General features: G+C 33.1%; 2 protein-coding genes across 4 annotated transcripts in view; both read left to right on the forward strand.

The window, feature by feature from the left end:
• LOC139777892 (glutamine synthetase 2 cytoplasmic-like) overlaps positions 1-18,463 on the forward strand; it is a 36,639-nt gene extending 18,176 nt beyond the window's left edge. For 2 of the 3 annotated variants that reach the window (XM_071715569.1, XM_071715570.1), the window contains exons 2-4: positions 13,397-13,587; positions 14,163-14,611; positions 14,994-18,463. In XM_071715569.1, the coding sequence (XP_071571670.1) occupies positions 13,397-13,587; positions 14,163-14,611; positions 14,994-15,470 (1,117 nt within the window). In that variant the 3' untranslated portion in view covers positions 15,471-18,463. Of the gene's footprint in view, positions 1-5,323; positions 5,599-13,396; positions 13,588-14,162; positions 14,612-14,993 lie in introns of those variants that run through there. The other variant, XM_071715568.1, reaches the window with a different exon arrangement.
• Positions 18,464-21,426: 2,963 nt separating this feature from the next.
• Positions 21,427-23,411, forward strand: LOC139777875 (KIF-binding protein-like). Its single transcript, XM_071715537.1, has 2 exons — positions 21,427-21,543; positions 21,621-23,411. The coding sequence occupies exons 1-2, from the start codon at positions 21,489-21,491 to the stop codon at positions 22,916-22,918; spliced, it is 1,353 nt and encodes a 450-aa protein (XP_071571638.1). The 5' UTR covers positions 21,427-21,488; the 3' UTR covers positions 22,919-23,411.
• The last annotated feature ends 1,087 nt before the right edge of the window (positions 23,412-24,498 follow it).

Below are 24,498 nucleotides of genomic sequence, written 5' to 3' on the forward strand. Positions count from 1 at the left end.
AGCGAATAAGTAAGTAATTTTATCGACCAAAAGGTAGATTCAATGGGAACGTACCGTCGCTTTTCTCAAAGAAACCGGCCCTAAGTGATACAGAGACATATGCTATTATAATCTGTATTTTGTACAATACTATTATATTATAAAACGTAATTAATATAAAATATATAATGTTATAAACTGTATTTAAAAATGCGTCCTTATATTGTTTTAATGTGTTTATCAATATAAATTTTTATTCTATAAAAGAGAATCTTAGGACCTCGAAGGACTTTGAATCCTAGATGAATAATAATGAAAAGAACTGTGTATGTCAAATAATTAAAGATTATAATTAAGATTTTGCAACACTCTTTCTTTATGTTTCCGAACTCCGTGGACATAATCTGTTTACGGTTTGTCGAAATCAAATTTCCTGAATATCGTCATTCGTTAGACGTCATACGTCTCGTGAGATACGAGATTTAGAATTTATCTGCGGAAGGCAGCGACGGAGAGGTCAACGATACATTGTGATTTTGCAATCGGCTGAATGGTTAAAAACGAATATATTATCGTCAGCATATACTGGTAAAATTAAGAAATTGCTATTAATATATGCTGAAATAAGTACTAATTTGTTGTGTTGTTAAATGTTCGTCCATCAGTTATCATATCGATCGACATTAATGACCGATTTAATAATTTTATGCTGAATTGTGCTAATCTCCTTTTATAGTTTGCCTCAGTCTGAGGAGGTCTGCAAGATTCTTCAATGTTTGCAAGATCGCAAGTTTTTAACATACAGTTTTATTAATTATAGTGAAAAATATATTTATATAAAATTATATTATTGATATATAAACTATTTAACATTTCATTTATAGGTTTTTTATTTTAGCACTGTATGTACAGTACAATAAATTCATATTAGAATAGATAAATTTAACATTTACTATTTATATCGTTTTTATATTGATTAAAATTATATATTGGAGTCCCTGTCCCACTAGATTAGCGACGAATAAAATTTTCACCAACAGATAATGACGCTTGATATAATAATTAATAGCGCTTTGTAAAAGCAATTACTTTAAATGATAAATGTAAAACCAACGCAAATTCATAGTGATTAATTAATCGCATTGACGTAATAGTCGCTTTAACAATTCACTGATTAGAGTAATACATCTCTTTAATGACGTTAGTCACGCGGGGGATATAATTTGATTTCACTTACAATTATCAACGTACGAAGAGAGATGTGAATTTTTTCTTTAATAAAAAAAAAGAGATATATGGTATGGAATATAAAGTATGTTTTGTCGTAGGAAAATTTACGAAATTATATTTTTGTCTGTCATTTAAAGAAAGATGATAATAAATTGATCGCGTATGTTAATTCTGAAACATTTTATAGAATTTTTACAACATTTTAATGTTGTAAAAATGTTAAATAATTAAATTGAAATATATTTGTATATTCAAATGGTTATGTATATTCAAATAGTTAAAATAAAAAAATTTTAATAGAAAGAAAATAATTTAATGAAATATTTTAATAAAACATTAATTTTATTGAAAAGTAGAAGTTACGATAATTGAAAATATATTAGATATAATGATGTAACTATATGTAACTATATGTAATAATTAGTCGGAAACATCAATGTCATAGTGTCATGATTTTTTTATAAAGTATAATTAATATTGTATATTAATTAATATTGTAATTAAATTTAAAATCTTATACTTTAGTTCAAAACAAAAGAGTTAGTTTTTTAAATGTTTTTCATTATAAAATAAAAAGCCTTTTTTTGTTATACTACTATTGACTACTACAACAAACATCATAAAATGGCACAATTAATTCTATTCATACAATATGAGACAATTAAAGAGAAAGAGAAAACGAAAGATAGGACAAGAACGAAAGAGAGAGAGAGAGAGAGCGAGAGGGGTAATTATTTATCATATTCACAAGGACAGAAACCTCGTAAGCAATGATAAGATAAATAGAAAGTTCGACATTTTTATTTTCCGTACGGCAGCAAATAAGTAAAGAGGAGAGATCAGTTGCATATTAGAAATTATCGATGGATCAGTGGAATATTTTGAGAAAAAACCTTTTAAAAAAAGATAGGAAAATATTTACTTCTGCGACAACTTTTACTTTTTATATTTTGAAAGTATGAGAATCTTCTCTCTCTCCTCTGTCTCTCCCTCTTCTTTTTTTATTTATTTAGAAAGATTAAATTCAGCGTCTTCGGAATTCGGATATAGCAGAATATCCGGATGCAAATTCGAATAATAAATTATTGTTAAATATATAAACCAATACTAAAAAATAATCATAACTGTGATGCTGAGAGAATCATTATTCGCTCTTATTCGCTTGCGTAATGAAAACAATTAGTGTCAGACTTCACATAAAGTCATACATTTCTTCTTTCCTGTACTTTTTACAGAACTTATTACATGTTGAAGATATGACTCAAGATATGACTATTTTCAATTTTGATAGCGAATGCAGTGCTTAAGAGATTTTTCACGTTTATTGTTTAACGATTTAAAATAATTAAATTATTAAATAATTTAAAAATAACTTATTTAATTATATGAAAAAGGCACCTCTGTGTTTATCTAAACAAATTACACATTACAAAATTCTGAAATCCACGAATAGTAGAGAGGCGAGCTAAATAAGAGCCTAAATTTTGAAATAATTTCGATATCCGTATTGAATTAATCTAATTATAAGTTCAAGTCTTATAATTAGACTTATTCATTTAATTCAAAATGTTTAAATAAATTTCTCTACGTATTATACGTAGTTTAAATAATTATAATTTCTTATAATTTTATTCATATATGTAATAATTTTATTTTATAATTATGTTTAACTAAGCTATAACATCATGTAATTGGTTTATAGCATATTATATATATAAAATAACATTCAGGAAATTCAAATTAAAACGTAAACACATCTCGTACATTTTTAAGCATTAAAGTAGGCTCATCTGCTGTATCGCTATTAAATTAATAACGTGTTCGAAGACGCGTACTTATAAAAAATTCACGTGTGAAAGTTAGTCACGTGCAAAGTCCGTCAAATCGATCGTACCACCTACATTAAATAATTATCGAAATTTATTGACCATCTCTAGTTGTCCCACCGCGATTCTCGTAATAATCAATTAACGTGGATTTGCCTTTCATGTATGCAGATATCTTGACATAGTATTTGCGAGTATGTGTTAATCGTGCGTAAACGCGTCGCGTAAACATTGTCCGTGAACTGATTAAACGAGTGAGTGATCACGTGAACGCAAAGTGCATACTTACATTCGTGCTGGTTCAAATATCGATCAGTTATACGTTAATTTGCGAATCCATTTGTAGGTATATTAAGTCTTAATTCTCGGCCTTTAAAACTCGGGCTTTGAATTTATGTAAAATAAATTATGATCTTGTAGTTTTATGAATTATACATATATATTATAATATATATAAATACCTTGTTATATATTTATAACATATAATAATATCTTTTTTTAAATTTTATATTTTATATAATTTTTCTCGTTTCTCCCTATCTCTTTCCATATTATACTGTTCATAAAATATAGCTTTAAATCAATTAATTATAATTTAATCGTCTATTTAATTTCAGTACTTGTTTGCATTTAACTTACTATTAAATTACTGTTGGCAATAATTTTCTATGCTTATTTTTACATTATCTTTTAAGAATGATTAGTGTTTACGATTGATATTTAAATTTATTAATTATATAAATAAATATTTAAGTGAATAAGTCAAAGAAATTAAATTTGATATAATCGATTCTTTATATTTATCAAATATTTATTTATAAACTCACAATGAAAAGATCCAAAAACAACATCGGTTAATCTTTCGGAAGTCAATGACCACATTTTCACTCTTTAACATGGGGTTCTCACGACAATTAACTACTTGAATAATCACTCTTTTGAATGCTCCATTATCCACGTTAGCATTTTTTATTCAATAAACGTGCCAACCGCGCGTGACACATTTTATTTCTCTTCTTTCATTTCCGCCTGCATATTGTGGTTCGACCAATTGGTGTTTCAGCCACAAAACGTCTCGACAGCTTTTAACTCGTCTCGTTGCGGTTTGTTTATTTATCTTAATTTTGATCGTAAACGAGCAAGTAAGTTTAAACCTCACTTTTATCTGTTATATATTTCGTACTTTTTAAATTCCTATTTATTCCATTATACATCGAAAGCAAGTATTATCAATTAGAGTTATTATACATGTAACAGATTTGATTTATATTTTGTAAGAGCAAACCTCTGTTGTTTGTTGTATGATAGCACATTAGTCTTATTCATTTTTATTATATTTATTATGCTTTTATCCACTTCTACTAATTTACATTTAAAATAAAAATTCAAAAATAATTAACGATACCAATTATATGTATATTAGTATAGAAAATAATATCTTAACACATTTAAGTGTATTTCCAAATTCTATAATATATACTAAAGTTTATGCTTTCAAAATACCGTGTTGCAAAAGAATAATAATAAGTCATAATAGTACAAAGAATAATACAAAATGGAAACTCTCACGATAATTAATTATTGTTATATAATAGCAATAAAATATTAATGACGTGATGATTTAGAGCACCGATGTAGTCATGGTAACTGTGGACAAGATCTGTAGCATTTACTTGATAATTTACTGTCTCCTCGAAACGAGGAAGATAAAATTAACACCGCGGACGAGCCCCCGTCTCTCGTCGTGTCTAATGCTATCTCTTGAATCGTGGAGTTAATTGACCACGCGCTAATTAGGAAATTATTTGCATCAGTTGTGGAGCATTATTTTCGCAAATAGTCGACGAGAAATGTAAAGAAGTTATATCTATATATAACAGCCAAAATTATGCAATAAAAACATTTATTGAGATTTATAAGCACTGTTTGAGTTATAAGATTTCCACTTTTCCGGCACGTGAGTCTCTCTCTCTCTCTCTCTCTCTCTCTCTCTCTCTCTCGTTCTCTGCCAGTGATGTTTGAAACAGTGAAAAGCAAAATTAACTTTTGGCACGAACAAACAGCGAGTTAGTCGAGAGACTCTGGTATTCGACACGTGGCATAATCGCACTTGTTGTCCGATCAGGTGGGCGACAACAGGTGAGGCCGAGTGGTTTGTTTATCGCCAATCGCGGGATCTTCCGCGCCTCGCGTCATCGCGAAGAGGCTCGAAAGAGTCGCAGACTCGACTCTCGGGCCTCCTGAGGCGTTGATTGGGGAGGGGCGCCTATATAAATGGTACCACTCTCACTCCTTGTCGACCAGTTCTCAGGGTGCGTTGCTCCCACGTGCTTTCTACTCGGTGTGGCTCTATTTTCGTTCGCTCTCTTTTCTTTCTTTCTCTCCCGCCTCTTCTGTCGAAACGCGCAAAGGACCGAGAATCTCTTTCGCGAACCTATACAAGACGAAATTCCGCAACGATGGGCACCAACGTTCTCGTCAGGATTTGCGGGCCAAAGCTCTTGCGCGCCGCAATGACCGAGCAAAAATCATGGATCGCCGTCAGCAGATGTTTTAGTCTCAGGTTCGTAGAGACCAAATTTATTAGGATTGATCGGTGCTTGGATCTTCAACTCATTAATTAGGACAGAGAGTCTCCAGACTGTCCTAATACGCATTTGTTAGACTTATTCTTTTTAGCCGCGGCGTACGTTAGTCAAAATGTGCATCCACATTTTGAAGAAGAACTAAAAAGTAAAAGATGTGCAGTTTGACAGAACAAACCTATCATCGGCCAAAAATTGGCATTAATCTTCCAATAAATAAACTTTCGAAACCGTCGCGGTATCTTTATAACAATACTATAGAACAATTTAAAATTGATTTTTCTTTTAAGAAAATTAAACCAGATTTTATTCTCTAATTCTATTCTTGAATTTCTAAAATTAATTATATTGATTAATCAAGTTTTGAATTGAGTTGCTTTAAACCAAATTTTAATTAGATATAATAATTAAAATTTAATTAGCTAATTGATTTGATGAGGGACGTCTGTTAGTTAGAGGAATTAATAAAAGGGCTGTAATTGTATAACTTTTATTAATTCTATTATAAAATCAGTAGGCATTCAAGTACAAATACTCGAATTAACAGTGTTAATTTTTATTAAATAAAGTTGATTTTTTCGACAATTAGTTCAAACTATTTTAACCGTCATTTTATGTAATAATTATTGTGTATATTTTTGGTAGTTAAATAATTTCTTAATGCTTCTTTTATATAAAATTTTTGGAATATAAATATTTCCATCTTTTATGTTTGAAGTTTATATCTTCAAACCAAAATTTTTTTAATTAATAAGAAAAAGTTTTTAGCTACATGTTTTGAGTGGTGTTTCAATTCAATTCTTGCTCGATATCTAAGTCGTCTTTGCTACATTTTGTCGTTCTTTAAATACCTACAAATGTGTCGCTCGTAAATCACAACTGATTAGTCCGTAAAACAAACCGCAATAAATCAAAATTTCTTGAAAATAAGAGACAAAATATTGCTTGAAGCAATGTACAATGCATAATCGTACAGCTATAATTTACTTAAGATAATGAGTGACAGAAGAAGCTAATATCAACAACTTTGCATTTAATAACCTGATATTGACCGTCGTTACGGTGCTTTACTCGTAAATGATTGCGCATTGCTGTTAGAACGGGAGTTACGGCAATGGGCGATTCTGTGAGATTAATGATCCCGTGGTTAATGGAATGTGGCCAAAGTTAAGGTCGGTAGCCGCGAAGCTTTCGCTTCATTACAAAGCAGGTTTCTGATGAACACGAGTGAAAGGGCGCGACTTAACATGACGCTATGTAGACGATTTGTTTGTGAATTTTTCACATATGATAATTCATTACGAACGGGATTAATCAAAGTAAAATATAAAATAAAAGAAATATATAAATTGTACAATTAAAATAATCTGACGAATATAACAACGTGAGTAATGAGAATAATAAATTAAAGAACTTTTGATGAAAGAAATCGTTAAAATAATATTAAATTAGAAATGATATATGATAGAATAGAATAGTTTTTGAGTATATATAGATTTGCGTTAAAAATAATGTATACTAATACAATTGAATATATAATATGTAATATATAAATATAAATTTACGCATATTTCTGGGTTATTTGTGTACTGTCACTCGAATTTGAATATTCCTTACGCTTCAAGGAAATACGCAGAATACTTTCAAAGACACTCTTTGTATCAAAATCTCAATATATTGATTTGAAATACATACAACTTTGAAGGAAGGTCTCGTCGAGGTTATTCATACGCGCGTCCGAATTATTTATAATCTCGCCTCCTCGCACACATCACTTATCACGATGCCGCGATAACGCGTCGCTATTTTTACGGCAATTTAACGTCAACTGGAAACTGAAACTGGTCTGCGATATTGAAATGCATTATGCATTCGTTAACAAAAGTAGCCTCTCTCGAAGTCAGATAACGATACTTATAACGGAGTTACGGAATCTCGGATAATTCTCTGATATTTAAATGTCAAAGTTAGAACGAATGGAATTAGGTACTTTTGTAGCAACTAGCAAGATGAAATTTCAAATAAATTACGCGTGTTCTCAGCGTGAGTATTTGTATTGTGTGTATGTATGAGAGGCATCCTCAGAAGTCACTTTACTCTTGCGCAAGCCATTCTCTTACGGAAGAAGGGCTTCGAATGTCGTCATTTTTTGATAAAGACCGGACTGGAATGCTGATAAAAGGAACAGAATAAGGAACACAAACACAACATGCAACGAAAGAATTAAACAAGAGTCAAACGCAAATGGAATAAAAAAAGGAAAATAATAATTGGTATCAAGATACTGGTATACTTAGATATTGTTATTCTAATAAGAACAAATTAAATTGAGATTTAATTTGTTCTTATTAAATATATTGAGATATCATAAGAGTAAATTACAGTGTTGATACGAGACTTCTTTGGTATATTGGCGATATTAGAAATTGACGATTATTAGAAACCTGAAAAACAAATAAAAGATTCATACTTATAGGCAAAAAGCAGAATTAATTAAGCTTAATATAAATTAAGTATAAACGTACAAATATTATACATATATATGATAATACGCAACGAATGCTTAGCGAGTTACGATAATAATACATTTCGTTTATTGGTATATGACGTTACAACAATTTCGTTTACTGGAAACGTTATAGCAATATTGATTACAGAAGCATAAGAAGCAATGTATCATCTTTTAAATCTTTTGCAGCTAATCTGACAATTTTATTTTTAAAAACTCTATCTCCGAATTTGAAAGAGACAATACAACGTTGGTAAAAGAAACAAAATAAATAACAAGTAACTTATAAAAGAATTGAACATCGTCGAGAATCAAACGAAAAAATTACACATTTTAAAGGAATTTTCTTGAACTACATTCTGAGAGAAGCCAGCACGTGCCGATTCGTGTCGCGACGTCTTACGAACCACTGATATAAACCGTTTGCTAAGGAGGTACATACGTCAATTGTACTTTTATCGCTATTTTTCTCCCGTTGATGAAATGCTTCTTTATTCACGTCGAAAGATGATACTTTTTATCATTCCTTGTTTTAAGTTGAAAAGAGCGTGATCAGCTTTTATTACGGATTCCAGGGCTAGTGTTACATGTAATAGGAGGTCAAGGATGGCTTCGTCCAAAGTAGGTTTCCACGCGCCTTCTTTCACCTTATTATATACATTTTGATTATCTTTTTTTTTTTTTTTTCGTTTCATCTGTTCGTCCCAGATGCTTTTTACAAACGTCGATTAATCTGAAAATCGGTAAATTATACGTTTAATCCCGACTGACCTTAATGCGCGAGTCATCAAAATGCGCGAACATAGTGCGAGTAAAATGTTAGCCACAAAACCTCTCGCGGGATTCTTTACGCAGTGAACCGCATCCGTTTTCTGTATGTATGAGTTAAGAGAAATCGCGAATGTCCGATTATATCCAACGGTAAATTGTACGCACAGCATAATGAAATATTTTACTATACGGAATTATTGTAAAATATCCTATAACAATTAATAACGATTAAATAAGACGTTTTTTGTTAATATATTAATAAATTTTGATTTATAAATATATCTATATAATTGCATTTCTTTCAAAATACTCAAAGAAAATGGAGCAATAACGACGGATCGGAGAACTTGATGAAATACATCGACAGTTCGTCGTGTAACAGAACGCGTAAATAAACATTTACACTAATATTATAAGTGACGATAAATTTATATTGTTTCGCTATCCGAGTTTGGAAAAATTTGTAAGGAAAATTTTGCGGTCGAATCATGTGAAAATCCAAACACGTCGCAGTGCCCTGCACATAGTCATCATACCGAATCGCTGGAATAAAACCGAAATGCCGAACGAAAGAAAACGTAAATATACGACGTAAACGACCGCAGTCAGCATGGCTTTCGAGGATGGCTTTCTTCAGCATGTGTCATATCTGGCTCTCTTGACGTGATATTCTCGTGTGAACTTTTAGATTCACCGTGATAAATCTTTTTCGTTTTTAACTTTTAGCTCGTTTATAAGAGAGAGAAAGGAGTGCTTGAATTGAGCGCGTGTCAAGGCATTAACGCTAATGCAGATGGTATATCATATTTCTCGAGACATTTTCTGTCCGCGTGTCCAGATACGCGAGCGAAATGACGCATTGACGCGCACGTGCGCACTATTGGCCGCTTATGGCAAAACAGCGTACTCGGATCGAGCAAAGATCGCTGATCGTCACGAATACACTCAACCCTGCATCCACGCGAGTTCAGCAGGAAGTACATTAACCTCCGCACTTATTTTCATCCTTCAGTCTTTCCCCGAGCTCGTAGATTACGAACGAAAACAAAAAATCCGAATGAGAATGCGCGAAGAGGAACACCGAACAAAAGCAATTGTTTGCAAAGCTATTATGTTTGTAATTTACATTGATTGTAAATACTTAATAATATTAAATATATTAATCATGATTAATTAAATATATACATTATTAAATGTATTATTTAAATATATTTAATGACAAGAGGTCGATTTCAATCAAACGGTTAATTTAGTATTATAATAAATGTCGAATTCCCAACGGAACATAAATTCATCAACGGAAAGTATAAAATTTTTACTATACAAGATATTATATGTTTGACTTGAATTTTGAAAAATGTCACACGATTTTCATTACTCCCAGCTGAAAAACTCAAGTTACATCGAGATATCGTAAATTATATTGTATTATCAGTGCTATTAGTGCGGCTGTTAAATAAATAAATAAGACTTATTGGTTATTTACGGTTTAAAACGCTTGAAAAATTGTACTTGTCAGACTGTCAATTGCACTCTCAGACATTCGATTGGTCGCAATCGTCTCGCAATTGTCACAAAAGTAGGTCACCATCCGACAAGCATATAACTTATCGATTGAAATGATTAAGACGATTACGTATGTATTGCACAAAAGTGACTTCTTTATCGCACGTGATCGAAGATAATACAGGGCTCAATTTTTTTTGTCTGACAGCCCTACATGCTATATCAACTATATTCAAGATACATCACATAAGCTTTTGGGAAAAAGTGACGCACACAGTTCTGATATAAGTATAAAGCTCTGAAAAATTAATTATTTTCAAATCACACAGTAGCTATATACTAGAAATTGATATTCATCGAAAGAGATAATCTCTCGCAATTCCACGAGATGAATCAGGTATAAATCCATTGATTTCTATAGACATATCGTTCTCCGGAGTTCTACGTGTCTTTAGCGACGACGAAAGACGCGTGGCACTAATTATGTAATGTCGAAATGACGTAAGCGAACATCTTTCGCTTTACAGTTATTAATCCTAGGATCGCAGCACCATATCGACACTCTCCAAATTAAGATCAAAGTTCGTGTAACGTGTACCAACTGCCGGCACCAGAACCCCGAAACATCAGCCAAAGAATTATTTACTAATATTGTCCTACTATTATTAGCTCAACTAATAATAGCAAACTAAACTAATAATAGAAAACTGAAATTCGATTTTAAACACGTATTAACGACTAATTCTGAAAATATGTATTTGATAAAGTTTTTTTAAAATCAAGCGAAGAATAAACTGTAAAACAAGTTGCATTTAAAACAGAAGTTTGATCTTCATTCGATTTATTTTTTTGCAAGAAGACAAGCGCCTTTAATGGCTTATTTGAGAAGCATGTTAATTTTAAAGTTAAATTTTAAATTTTAATTTTAAATTTGTTTCAAAGAATCTAAAAAAAGTTAAAAGTTATGCATTCCGGATTCCATATCACTTTGTTGCATGTCTTCTTAAGATAACAATTTGAGGATAAACAGATAATGCCAAAAAAATTTAAGTACGAGAGCTGATGAATCTCGCGATAATCGTAGAATCGTGTTATCTGTCGAAAACAATTTTTATGACTCGCGGATGTACGTCTTATCTATAAATCAGAGATAACGATGGAATTTCGAACCCGAGTATTCGATCACGATCAGCGTGAATTACGCAATCGCCGGAAAAAACATTGCACAAAAAGTACACTTAGCCTTGCCGAGACGAAAGTTGAGAGTCGAAAATTTTCTGCTCGATCGATCCTCTCGTCCCAGGATCGTTTCGATCACTTCCCACTCACGATGCGACTTTTATGGCATCAGACCTTGATTACACACGTACACGACGTACATAAGTGTTAGGATCTTAAAAGCGCTTTATAATCGCGCGATCATGTTTTCGAGGAGAAGTAAAGTAAAACCGTTAGTAATATAGATTCAATTGCTTTATAAAAGCTTCATTGAAAGAAAGTAAAAGTTCCAATATCAACAATGGAAAAACAAGGGTCAATAATCGAGCAAATGGTAGATGTCAAATTTAAAAGTTCATTTCAATCTCAATAATACATACTACGTCGGGACGTTTCGAACTACAGAGTCTTCTTCAGCCGAAAAAAACGATGTTAATTAAATAAATGAATTAAGTTCCAATATCGTCCGATACCGGAGAAGAAAATATCTGTCCTACTTTGCGATGTAAAAGTTCCACCGGTAGAGTGGAAAGATTTGTGTCGGGAAAACCGGAAAGTACCACGTAGAACGATTATAATTATTATCGTTCCAGACTTATGGAAATCAGTTTGAACTATTAAAGCCCTATAGGACCAAACAGATATTACACGATAGGACCAGGGAAATTCCGTATCTGTTTCGACCTTAGGTTTAATGGTCGTTCGTCGGAGAATTTAGCCGCGAAGGTTTTCGGCGAGGAACCAGAAGAAAAATCCCGTCGTTGCGCGCCGACACGACGCGACGGTCGAGGCTCCGACACGCCGCCGCGCCGGAGCCCGGAGTCCGGAGCACGCCGAGGCGCACGCACGCCTCGCGTGCTCCGCGCGTGAAGCCCCTATATGTGGGCGCACCTATCTTTTCACGGCACCACCACAATTAAAGCCTTTCCTTCGCGCGCGCATTGCATCGGCATCGCGGATGCGGCATGCGCGTCATGCCGTCGCCGCCGTCGCCAGCCGATCGAGGACGGGCGATGCGCGATGCCACGCGGCCGTCTTAAGCCTGTTTGTCACGGTTTCGCTTTCCAGGAAGCGCTTTCTTCACGATACACGAGCGAGACGCGCCGACGAGATGAGATCCTTAAGTCGAAAGGAACTTTCCTCGCAGCCTAAAGTCGATGCGAAATTTATTTAAATCGGACATATCAAGATCGAACTATTAAACATGCAAAGCTTGATGCGAACATAAAAAAGGGATTATAATGCAAAATTAGTAGAACTAATGTAAATAAATGCGTGATCTTGTTTTTTACGGTATTATTTTTTGTTTGGAACGATATGGGACGTGCGCACGTGTGAGAAAATGTTCGTAAATTACGTAACTCAATGATAGGCACGTGTATGCAATTATCTGAAATATGAGTTAAATACTGTAATAATTATACTATTATAATTACATATATATATATATATATATAGGGTGAGTCATTTTAATTTACCATCCCCAAACCCTTTTTTATTTTTAATTTAAGAAACAAATGCTTTTTTAAATATATATTTGTATTATAATATTAATATATTATATATCGAGATAAATTATAATATACCTAATATTAATAAAGAAGCAAAAGAAAGAAAGAGAAAAGAAAGTCTTTTCTTTCGATAGAAAATTTTTGCACTTTACGATTATAGCTCCCTCCTAATTCATATATTCTCCGTGCTATACGAAAAATGATTCCGATATTCGCAAAAGTATATTTATTTTTATTAATCTTCAATATTTTTTGTTATAGTACCACTATGTCGCGCAGTATGCTAAAGGATTCGCCGAATGCGGCGTTGGACAAGACTTTGTTGCAAAAATATCTCGATCTGCCCCAGCCGGAAAATGCGATCCAGGCGAAGTACATCTGGATTGATGGTACTGGCGAAGGTTTACGTAGCAAGACCAGAACTTTGAGTTCTGTGCCGAAACATCCTGCCGGTAAGCATATTAATAATTTGATAAGTGTTAAAATTTCATACATTTTATACGCAAATTATAATGTTTCGAAAATAAATCGAGGTTTACAGATTAAATATGCTAATTACATTACATACCAATTATTATTTGTTAATAATTAGAATGTTTTTTTTTAAATTACAAGTTTGATGAAAAAATAAAAGCCATTAATGGATCAAATCGTATCAATGTATATCGATAAATGGCAACACCTGTTTCTCATTTAATCGGTTTCTCTCGGAAAGAAAACAAATTTGAACATTTCATCAGAACATTGATTTTTAAAGACCTTTACATTTCGAAGTTTACTTTAAACATATATCCTTCAAGAGTAAGGACTAATTATTAAAATATTTATTATAAGTGTACAACATGAGTATAAAAAAATCAATAAATTAATAACGATTAATTTTTCATAAAATTGCTCGCGGGAAATTGTAATTGGAGAAAATCGAATCGCTGATTTGCTGAGGAAGAAGCTTCAGTAAACGTGACCTGCTTTATAATTGATCGCTATTTCTATACGATATTATATCAAACTCAATTATCTTTCCAAGATCTGCCAACATGGACTTACGACGGCAGCTCGACGTACCAGGCCGACGGTGCCAACAGTGATATATTCCTTTACCCGGTGGCAATTTATAACGATCCCTTCCGTCGCGGTAACAACAAGCTCGTGCTCTGCGACACTTACTACAGCGACAAGACGCCAACGAAGTCGAACAAGCGGTATCGCGCGAACCAGGCGATGGAGTCTATCAAGGATCAGGAACCCTGGTTTGGTATCGAGCAAGAGTACACTCTGTTGGACTTCGACGGTAGGCCGCTCGGTTGGCCCAAGAATGGTTTCCCGGGCCCACAGGGTCCCTATTATTGCGGCGTCGGCGCCGATAAAGTGATCGGTCGCGAGATCGTCGAGGCCCATTACAGAGCCTGCCTCTACGCCGGCGTGAAGCTCGCGGGGACCAATGCCGAGGTGATGCCCTCGCAATGGGAGTTCCAGGTGAGTAAATCGAAGCTGACATAAAGAAAAGCAGAGAGAATACGTCTAACGTTGTTCTCCTATAACTTTGAAGTCAATCTTTCTTTGGTGACAAATGAACGAAAGATCAGGAGATTCTTATAGAATCTCAAATTTAACCGTGATGGTCTAATCAGACAACAAACTCCGATTTAACTGAAGATTTAGCTTTAGGTGTTTGTGTTGTAGTAGAAATATAGTTTAAGATCTTTGCTCTGTCGCAAGTTTAATTTGAAAATTATAAATACTTATCAGAAACTTAATTTACGGACTTTGCGTAACTCGAGACTCACCGAAATATAATTTATAAAGTTCTTTTACCCTCTACGAAGAGTTATTATCATGTTTTTTACTATGGATCCAGGTGGGACCATGCACGGGCATCGACGGGGGAGACGATCTGTGGATCGCTCGATTCATCCTGCAGCGCATCGCCGAAGAATACGGTGTGATCGTCACCCTGGACCCGAAACCGGTCGACGGCTCGTGGAACGGCGCCGGTGCCCACACCAACTTCTCGACGAAGGCGATGCGCGGCGAAAACGGTATCGCCGAGATCGAGAAGGCGATCGACAAGCTCAGCAAGCAACATCTCAGGCACATCCAGGCGTACGATCCGCGCGGAGGGAAGGACAATGAGCGCAGGCTGACTGGCAAGTGTGAGACCAGCAATATCCATGACTTCAGTGCCGGGGTAGCCAATCGAAACGTCAGCATCCGCATTCCCCGTGGCGTCGCTGAGGATAAGAAGGGCTACCTGGAAGACAGGAGACCTAGCAGCAATTGCGATCCCTACTCCGTTTGCGACGCCCTGGTCCGTACTTGCGTGCTCAACGAATAATAAAGCCGCGCGGCGACGAGGGTGCGCGTGGAAGACACGCCGGACCGACACGCACACACCCGCATACACCTGGAGCGTACAATTACTTGTAGAACTTAGAATCCTGTCTGTTTCTTTATTTGGAACGGTGGTTAATGTTGAACTTATCTGCCGGAAAAGTAGCGCAAAATTTGAGCAATCAGCGTCTTATTAAGTATCATTCGAAATGCTTAACTGCAGGTTCTACAAAAACGAAATTTGCCATTAACGATCGGGCATGGCAAATGCCGAAAGAGAATTGACCGGTTAGTGTTACACGATCGGTTCGGTTCTCTTTAGCTGTTCACGTTATGGATAAGATATTATTGTTTAGAGAAGAGCAGAGCGGACCATTGATTCGTGATCGATTTATTTGGATTGTCGATGCCAGCTCGGCCGTATTCATAGTCAGGATATAAATATTAGGTAATTAAAAGCGAGCTTGTAATTATAAGTGCGAGGCATATGTTACTGTTCAAGTTAATCGCGTTAAATCGCTTCCTAAAGCTCGTCTTTTTATAGATTTTATAATACCATTTTAGAAAGCAACATGAGAACAAATAAGGAGAATAAAGAAGTTTATAGCCACGCATTGTTTGAAAATAGCATAAAGAATATAATACGATATAAATACAAAAAAAAACAATATAGAAATAAACAAATTAAGGGAAGTTCGTAACATATTAATCGTCACACATGCACCGACTTCTTTTGCGCGCATAAAACTGTTGAATGTGAAGCAAATCGTGAAACAAATGAGAAAGAATCCAATTTTTAGAAAAGAAATTTAACCATAAAGTTCTAACATAATTATGTTTTTAATATATTTTATAATGTTTAATTTTTTTAGAAAGCTTAAAACTTGACCGTTATTACCATTTAGTTTTATCGGTACTATTATGTCGACAGTTTTTGTTTTTAAATTCAATTAATTTAAATGTATCATTAAATAACATCATATATAAATTCATACATGTATACACCTAATAACTATATATAAACATACACAAAATGTAATACAATTACGTTAAACTATACATGCAGTCACTTATAAATTATGTACATATTATATTGTGTATTGTAAGCGACTGGAATAGTGAGATGGTCAGAACAAGTTATCACTTGAGACGATGCCTCACTTGACATAATATCAAATTAACGTGATGAATACTTTATGGATTAAGGCGTTTGCATTATATTTTTGTATATATAATTGCATATATTGCAGCTAGGTATATTGTAATTATTGTGCTTTAATCAAATAGTGTTTAGAAGAAAGGAACAAAATACAAGCTGTCCTTACTTTAGCCCGGATGAATAGTTGTTATGGGAAGGCAAGACAAGTTGTTTAACGCATGAAAAGTTCTAGATAAAAGTTTTAAACATATAAAAATTTACAAGTATTTGTTATTTTATATTTAAAAGCAATGTTGCGTGTGCAAAATGAAATTGCAAGGAATCGAAATTTTTATAATAAACAACTTCACTACTAACTGAACTTGTACTCTCTCATCGTGCTCTCATATCACATTCCTTGTCTTGAACGTCATTTTAATTAAAATTGGTATTATGTTTTCCAGATGTTATTTTTATTTAAAAAATATACAGTAATTACAAGACTGAGATATAGCTTATCAAGAAAAGAAATTTATTATCTTCTCTAGAAACACAATTTTCAATATTGAAATAGTTATTTTGCCTTTAAAATAACATATTTAAGAAATAAGTATTTTATTAAAAATGTTATATTTAATAATATTAAATATATGTATCTATATTAAAAATATGTTATCAGAATCTAACGATTAAAAATATATCTTAAAAGAAACGAGAAGAATCAGTTTTGAATATATCTTCGTTGTTACAAAATTAGACATAAGATGAACTCGAGAAAAATAAGGCGATCTTCACGTGAATTATGTTTTCGATTTAATTAAGCTTGGACTACGAATACGACCTGATAATGTAGCCGCTGAAGTAATTCTGAGTTTTCGCATATTCGTTTTTGATATGAGAGATTGTGTTCAGTATCATTAAATTCTAAGCTTCACTTATGTAAAGATCACATCGAACTTCGAAGCAGATTCGTTTCTAACACTTTTTAACGCTAAATTATCCAATCTGTCATCCAAATCTGAATTTTATGACGTTACAGCGTGGAAATTGCGTTTAATATAATTTATCAAGAAGACACAATGTACATGCGTGCGAAATCGAAGCGGCAACAAGATCTGAGGGATAATTTAAGAGTGCGTGAAAGATAATAGATGCCTATGACATCCATCGAACCGAGCGTTTTGCTGAAACGCCCATGTTTTTCTTACAGAAGCTAGTTAGCTCATCGTATACAGCACGTTCCATATAGTTCGACGGAAACATCGGTACTTTCAGACGAAGAACATCGATGCCATCCAACGTCTGTTCTTCGTTATCCAGTTAGATGAGAGCCGCGATTGTCGATGCTCTCGAATATTTCTAAGTGGAAAGAAAGTTGTCCGAGAGCAACGGATGTTGAGTCTCTCATGGTCGCATATGTAAAATTTGGAAGTCACCATTGATAAAATGTAGTATAACGTGAAAGTAGTATATAAGGACGTATCCTTAGGGATATGCGAGGGATCAATAAGGGTGTGACGATCGACCGCTAGAGAGTAAATCGATTCGCGACTTGCCTTCTTCGACGTTCATGCGACATTCTTGCAAGGACGTCGCACGAGCAGTATATCTAGTAAATATGTAGAAAGTTAGCGCAATTAATTACGTCTAAGAAAGTTTATTATTTCGTAAGTTTAAGGCGAGACTACTAGGTTTACGGAGTCGGAAAACGTACGCGGTGGCTCCGAAGGAAGGTGGTGTCGACCGTTGCCAAAGCGATAGTTCGGAGACGCGACAGTTAACGTCGACAGATAAATTTTTAGAGGATTATAAGGGTACATATTATAACAATTGTTATAAATAAAGAAGTTTTATCTTTCCATCATTCTCAAATTTATTAGATGCGAAACTCTAACTTGACGAGACTTGTAACAGCTATACGCAGTTAAGCGATTCATTCTTTTCTCTTCACTTCTTCTAATTTTAAATGCTTTCGAAACTGGAATTCTCCTGCCGATGTACATCCCTTTCTCTCAAAGCACTTCGTGTACGAGTGAAATACGTATAGAGTTTATATGCTAACCCTTTCTCAAAAACAGATCCCATATATATAAATAAGAAAGCTTATATCAATGTGTTTGAATTTATTTAAGGCCATCGCATTGATACCGCGACAATAAAGTATACGGATATCCTTCTTCGTAAGATAATGACCACGAATATCGTCATAACGAATACCAATGAAACGAAAGTGTTAATCAACATGAAATTTCAGCGATCTTGTCGGCGAAGACTTTTCACAATAAAATAGCAGCGAAATGCAATCAATTAAACATTTTATTTTAAATACTTTAACACACATAATTTTCACGTAAAATAGTTTTAAATATAAAAATAGTTTAATGTACAATTTAAGTAACGATTAACCAAATAAGAGTGTCTCAATTGTCTCATAAATTTGTAACAATTTGTATAAAATGCGCATTGTAAGCACAAAAACGATCTTAATGAAAGAATTATTTTACTATTATTATCTTCTTTATTACGTCCTGACAGTCTTGCTAGTCCTTCTTGATTTGCTTTTCTATGCAATTAATACTACTTTCAACGTTATCATTATTACCGTATGCTATAAGTATATGAACCATACAGTCGAGGCAACTTATTGTATATTGTATTTCTTCATATATGCAGTATATATTTTATGCTGACTCTTTATGGGACTAAATTGTGCACCATAACCATCGTTGACGATTTTATTAAGCGATGACTTGTAGCGATCATGCACTAGCTGCTACAGTCATTATTATTGCAAAGAGCGGAAAGATTTTTTCCCCGGGGGAGTAATTAGTGCCTAGATATTTCTCTTCTGCGAGTGATGGAACATGCGTTCATAGTTGCTACGTTTACGAAATAAAAACTTTTGTAAATTACGTTTTTCTTGCTAGTTTTGTATCGTTTATTTCGCACAGATCGATATTTTTTTACTTAAGTTTTCCATAAGATAAAAAATAAACTACAGATATAAATGAAAAAAATGAAATACAGAAAATGTAACGTACAATTACAAAGTTTTAAACGTCCTTGTCAGATTCATGTTTGACTTTTAGTTACACAAGAAGCAATATATGAATTCCTATTTCCTATATTTTAAATCATAAACGATTGTCACTGTTGCATGCAAAATTTTGTGACAACTCAGGTGAGGCCGAGTGATTCGCTTATCTACCGCGCGTCGTCGCGGAAAAGTTTGGAAAAGTCGCGGACTTGACTCGTGAGTCTCCTGAGGCACCAATTGGGGAGAAGCGTCCACTCCTATACGTGCTACCACTATCACTCCTTCCTGACCAGAGGGTGCATTGTTCCTACGTGTTTTTTACTCGGTATTGCTTCTCTTCACCATCCAGGTGCTTTTTCAAAGTAAGTTCTCTTGCCTCTCAGCTTGGGGGATGCTTTTTAAAGAGAGTTCCCTTGTTTCTCATCATGGATGTTTGTTATATTAGCGCAAATGCTCCAACAAGCTTCTATTGATAGTTGCACATCAAACGTAATCAAAAGCTTTTTTAGACTATCTACCTCTCGAAATATTTACGGAACCTTAATATACCAAAATCAAAAATTGTGTAACTCATGGAAAAAATAAAAAAACCTAAAACAAATACACATAGTTAAATTTGTCTCAATGAGACCTATAACTTCTGTTAAGTGAAAAAATACGATTTCTATTTAAGAAAAGTGATCAATAGTAAATTCCTCGAAAATGACACCACGTGTAAGCAAATTCATATCTTGTGTCCTCTTCAAGGGGAAGAAACTTTTGAACGATACATTTTTATGTATAAAAGACGTAGGAAAAAAGATATTTTATGTGCACATTTAAAATAAATCACCCTATATATATTCATATAATATCCCGATTCTAAAAATATTTAATATAACAAATATACAATAATTTTTTAATATAAAAACAGAGTTATATTAACAAGTAATTAATTTGTAAATCAAATCTTATTATAATTCTCTCTAGGGTAAAGTGCATATTTCGGATCAGATTCTAATTTGGATCAGCAAATTTGAAATGCCTCTCTGGCTGACTGTATTTATCATATGTGGATTTTTATCCCTATTGTCTATATAGCTATCCCTTATAGCTATAGACAATTAGTGAAAAAAATCCACATATGATAGGTATAGTCGGCTAGAGAGACATTTCAAATTTGCTAATCCGAATTAGAATCTGATCCGAAATATCCACTTTACCCTATAAGTTATTCTTTATATTTGTAACATTACGTCTTTATTATAAATTTTAGAATTTATAATAAAAAAGACGTTTATTCCAACAAGCTCTTTTGAAAGACCATACTCGACAAATAAATAAATAAATTTGACACCTTGGGTCATTGGGTAAGATCTTATGCCTCATTTGAAAAATTTGTTTGTGTCTAAGGTCGCAATTCGATATCTAATAGGAGAACGCGCTAGGGACCCTAGACAAAGAGAAATTTTATCACTACTTAATATACATTTCAACTGGATATCGGATTCCCGGATCAAAGGTATAAACCCCCTCCAATTTTCGTGTATAGCATGTGTATATAGAAGTCACCTATCCAGGATTACAGAACGTTTGATAAAAATTTGCAAGTCGGAACACAAATACACAAATTTATACTAGAAATTCGATACCTTATAGGAAAACGCGCTTGGGACCCTGCATAAAAAGAAATTTTATCCCTATAAAACATATCTTTCTATTGGATATTAGAGGTGTAAATCCCCTCCAATTTTTATAGCACGTGTATGCGGAATCCCTCATCCATGATTAAAGGACGTTTGATAAATTTACAAGTCAAAACACAAATTCATAACTTTATACTGGAAATTGTCTTTATATCAGCAACAATGTTGGCGTTCCTCAAACAAATAATGGAAGAAAGACAGGCTATCCTTCAACTCGGTAACGCATATAAGTAATTTAGTTAGATAAATGTCCATGTAATGATTTATAACCATTAATTCTCATCGTTTATACAGAAACGGTACCGGCCGAATCTACTACAAGTATGAATATTAGTGAGAACTTTTTGGACATTCTACAATTGTCGTTTGAAATAAAGTACATAGATGAAGACACTGAACTTGCTAAGAAGAAAAACAAAATAAAAGTGTCAGAGGAGAAAATGAACGTATTATATCATAATGTAGTCGATGTTTTAACGGACCAAAAATTTGATGATATTGTTGCTTTATCGATAGCTCATTGCAACATTGGCTTAGAATATGTTACTTCCACGGATACTGACGATTTAAATACTGCTGTACGTTATCTTTTAAGATGTTTGGAACTGTTAAAAGAAAAAATATTTGACCGTAAAGCTATATTGACATATATAGGTGCACTGAACGGATTATATTTTGCAAAGAAGAAAGAGGAGGATGCTTTTAAATATCTGGATCTAGCATTAGTATATTATGAGGGATACATGGAAAATTATTATTCTGATCCCATCCACATACCAAGTCTTGTTGGTGTTAAAGAAGAAGAATCGAATCCTAGGATTATCTTGAACACTTTGCATCACACAACTTTGCAGGAATTAGAACGTTTATATCTTGAAAGGGGCAAAGATAACCAATTTGGAACGTACATGCCTTGGTACATGCATAAAAGATTAAATATCCGACTGACAGACATGACATCTAACAAAACAAAATTCGATGAAAAATGTCTTGATATGGCTTTCGCCTTATTTGATCTGTCTAGATATTTTCTAGCAAACGGAGATTTTGTTGAAGCTAAAAGTCACATTGATATTGGAGATTATGTAATACACAAATTTGATGAAGATATTAGATCGGAAGAGAAAAAAGCACCTCTTGATTCGAATAAAAGTTATAATAATGCCTTAGCCGTTAGTGCTAGATCTTGGGGTTTCTATGGAGTTTCTCTTTTACGTTTCTGGTTGGAAGAATTCTCACAGAATAAAGAAAAATCTTCTGAGATGCAAAAAAAAATATTAAAATTAGTAATAGAATCTGAGGATTCAGATTTAATGTTTTCTGATTTACTAAAAAAAGAATTGGCATATATAACAACCGAAATTGCAGAAATATGTATATTAAATTTTAATGATGCCAAAACAGTTTTCGTAAAAACTCTGAAATTACTTGAAAAAGCGAGAGAATATTTTACTGTAGATACTGACATTGACAGTTACATTGAGATAACAATTAACATTGCCGATACATACAAATATTTTGCAGATTTTGAAGAACAAAGAAATGAACAAATAAAATTACATAAACGGCGAGTAAAGTGTTTACGCTTGTAAGAATTTTCGCACAACAATTGAGAATTATAAAGAATTACGAATCTACAAACGCATTTGGTACGAAATGGTGATTTCATGTTCCACGGTTATGGATTTAATGGTCAAGGAAGGATATTACGACGAATCATTTAAAAAGACGTCAATGAAAGCTGATCAATATGCGAAAATAATCGCAAAAAATTTCGATTTTTATTTAAATGTAGTTTAGATATTGTTAAACATTTAGTCCTTATTAAGATATTATACGTTTCTCATTATTTGTAACTTTGCATTGGAGAATATTATTTGAATGTATTACGCGTTAACATAAGTTATAAGAAACATATAATTCATGATTTAAAAAATGTTTTATTAATTATCTGCATTAAATTCGTCTAAAAATAAATAATTCTTGAATGTGAGTCATGTTCCTTATAATATTTCTATATGATGGACAGATGTGTAAAAATATTATTCTCACATTTATTATATTCTTTTATTTTTATAATTGACAGTAATTTACGATCATATAAGATTATAAATAGTATAATTTATATATGTATATATATATATATATAAGATTTTAAGTAATTTACTCTAATTGTATATTAAGTGATTTAAAGAATATATTTTTTATAGATTTAAATGCATTGACAAATAGACTCCAATATTACCTTCTCACAGCGGCGTGTTTGTTTCTAAAGTAAAGTGTTGCTAGTAATTAGAAAACTAGTCTTGCTCTGAAGTCGAATTAATATTACGTGATTGCAGTCGCTGTGACATTTGCAGCAGCTCTGGCCAGAAACCCATTACCTTATTTATACTTAAATGATCTGTCTGACTGGTGACGAAAATTATGCGAACTTCAATATCAATTTAAATAGTTATAACCAAGAAACAGAGATCTGAACGTATGTTATACAATACAGAATGTATAATTAAAACTTTCTCAAACGCATGCAGACAATCGACCAAATATGTATATATTAATATAGTGAATTTGAGATAACAGAAACTTTTCTAACTCACTCACAGCTCGGTAGAAAGTCTCATTTGCTAACTTCGTATTACACATGCATATTCCGTTTCTACTTGTTCCTTCTGAGATTTTCTCTATCGACTGAAAATTGAAGATTATCTTACAGCTAAATATCAGGTATTATTAGTGAATGAAAATTATTCGCTTCCAGTTGAAATTGTATCTTTTGCAATGCTATCAATTTTCGAAGTAGTCGAGAATAATAAACTTTTCTGGCTATCAATTTTCTTATCAACACAAGAGGAATTTCAAATAGTTAGTAATAAGTAAAATAATTGAATTCTTGATGTCAATTTAAAATAATCTGGTAGAATGTTTCAATTTAAGAGAAAGCAGGATCGCATTAAATTCGAGAATTTTTATATTTTCAAACATCGCTACTGAATTCGTTCTAAATATCCAATTTTTTCCGCACTTTATTGTACCATTCGTACGTTGTAAATTGTATCGCTGAGTATGGCACGGCCTGATCATTTAAACGATTGCTTTTATACAAAATAGAGAAATTTTCGCGTCAAATAATTTTCCTGAAAACACTTGCAAATTTTCACGTACTTATTCA

The sequence above is a fragment of the Temnothorax nylanderi genome, unplaced genomic scaffold, assembly GCF_030848795.1.
Source record: "Temnothorax nylanderi isolate EJ_2023f unplaced genomic scaffold, tnyl_v1.0 TNYL_tig0167_pilon, whole genome shotgun sequence".
NCBI classification, from domain to species: domain Eukaryota; kingdom Metazoa; phylum Arthropoda; class Insecta; order Hymenoptera; family Formicidae; genus Temnothorax; species Temnothorax nylanderi.

Excerpts from the sequence above, each read along its gene's own strand:
- LOC139777875 (XM_071715537.1), top strand. The coding sequence starts at position 21,489 with ATGTTGGCGTTCCTCAAACAAATAATGGAAGAAAGACAGGCTATCCTT. Across the intron at positions 21,544-21,620 it reads ACAGGCTATCCTTCAACTCG|AAACGGTACCGGCCGAATCT; the intron begins GTAACGCATATA and ends TCGTTTATACAG.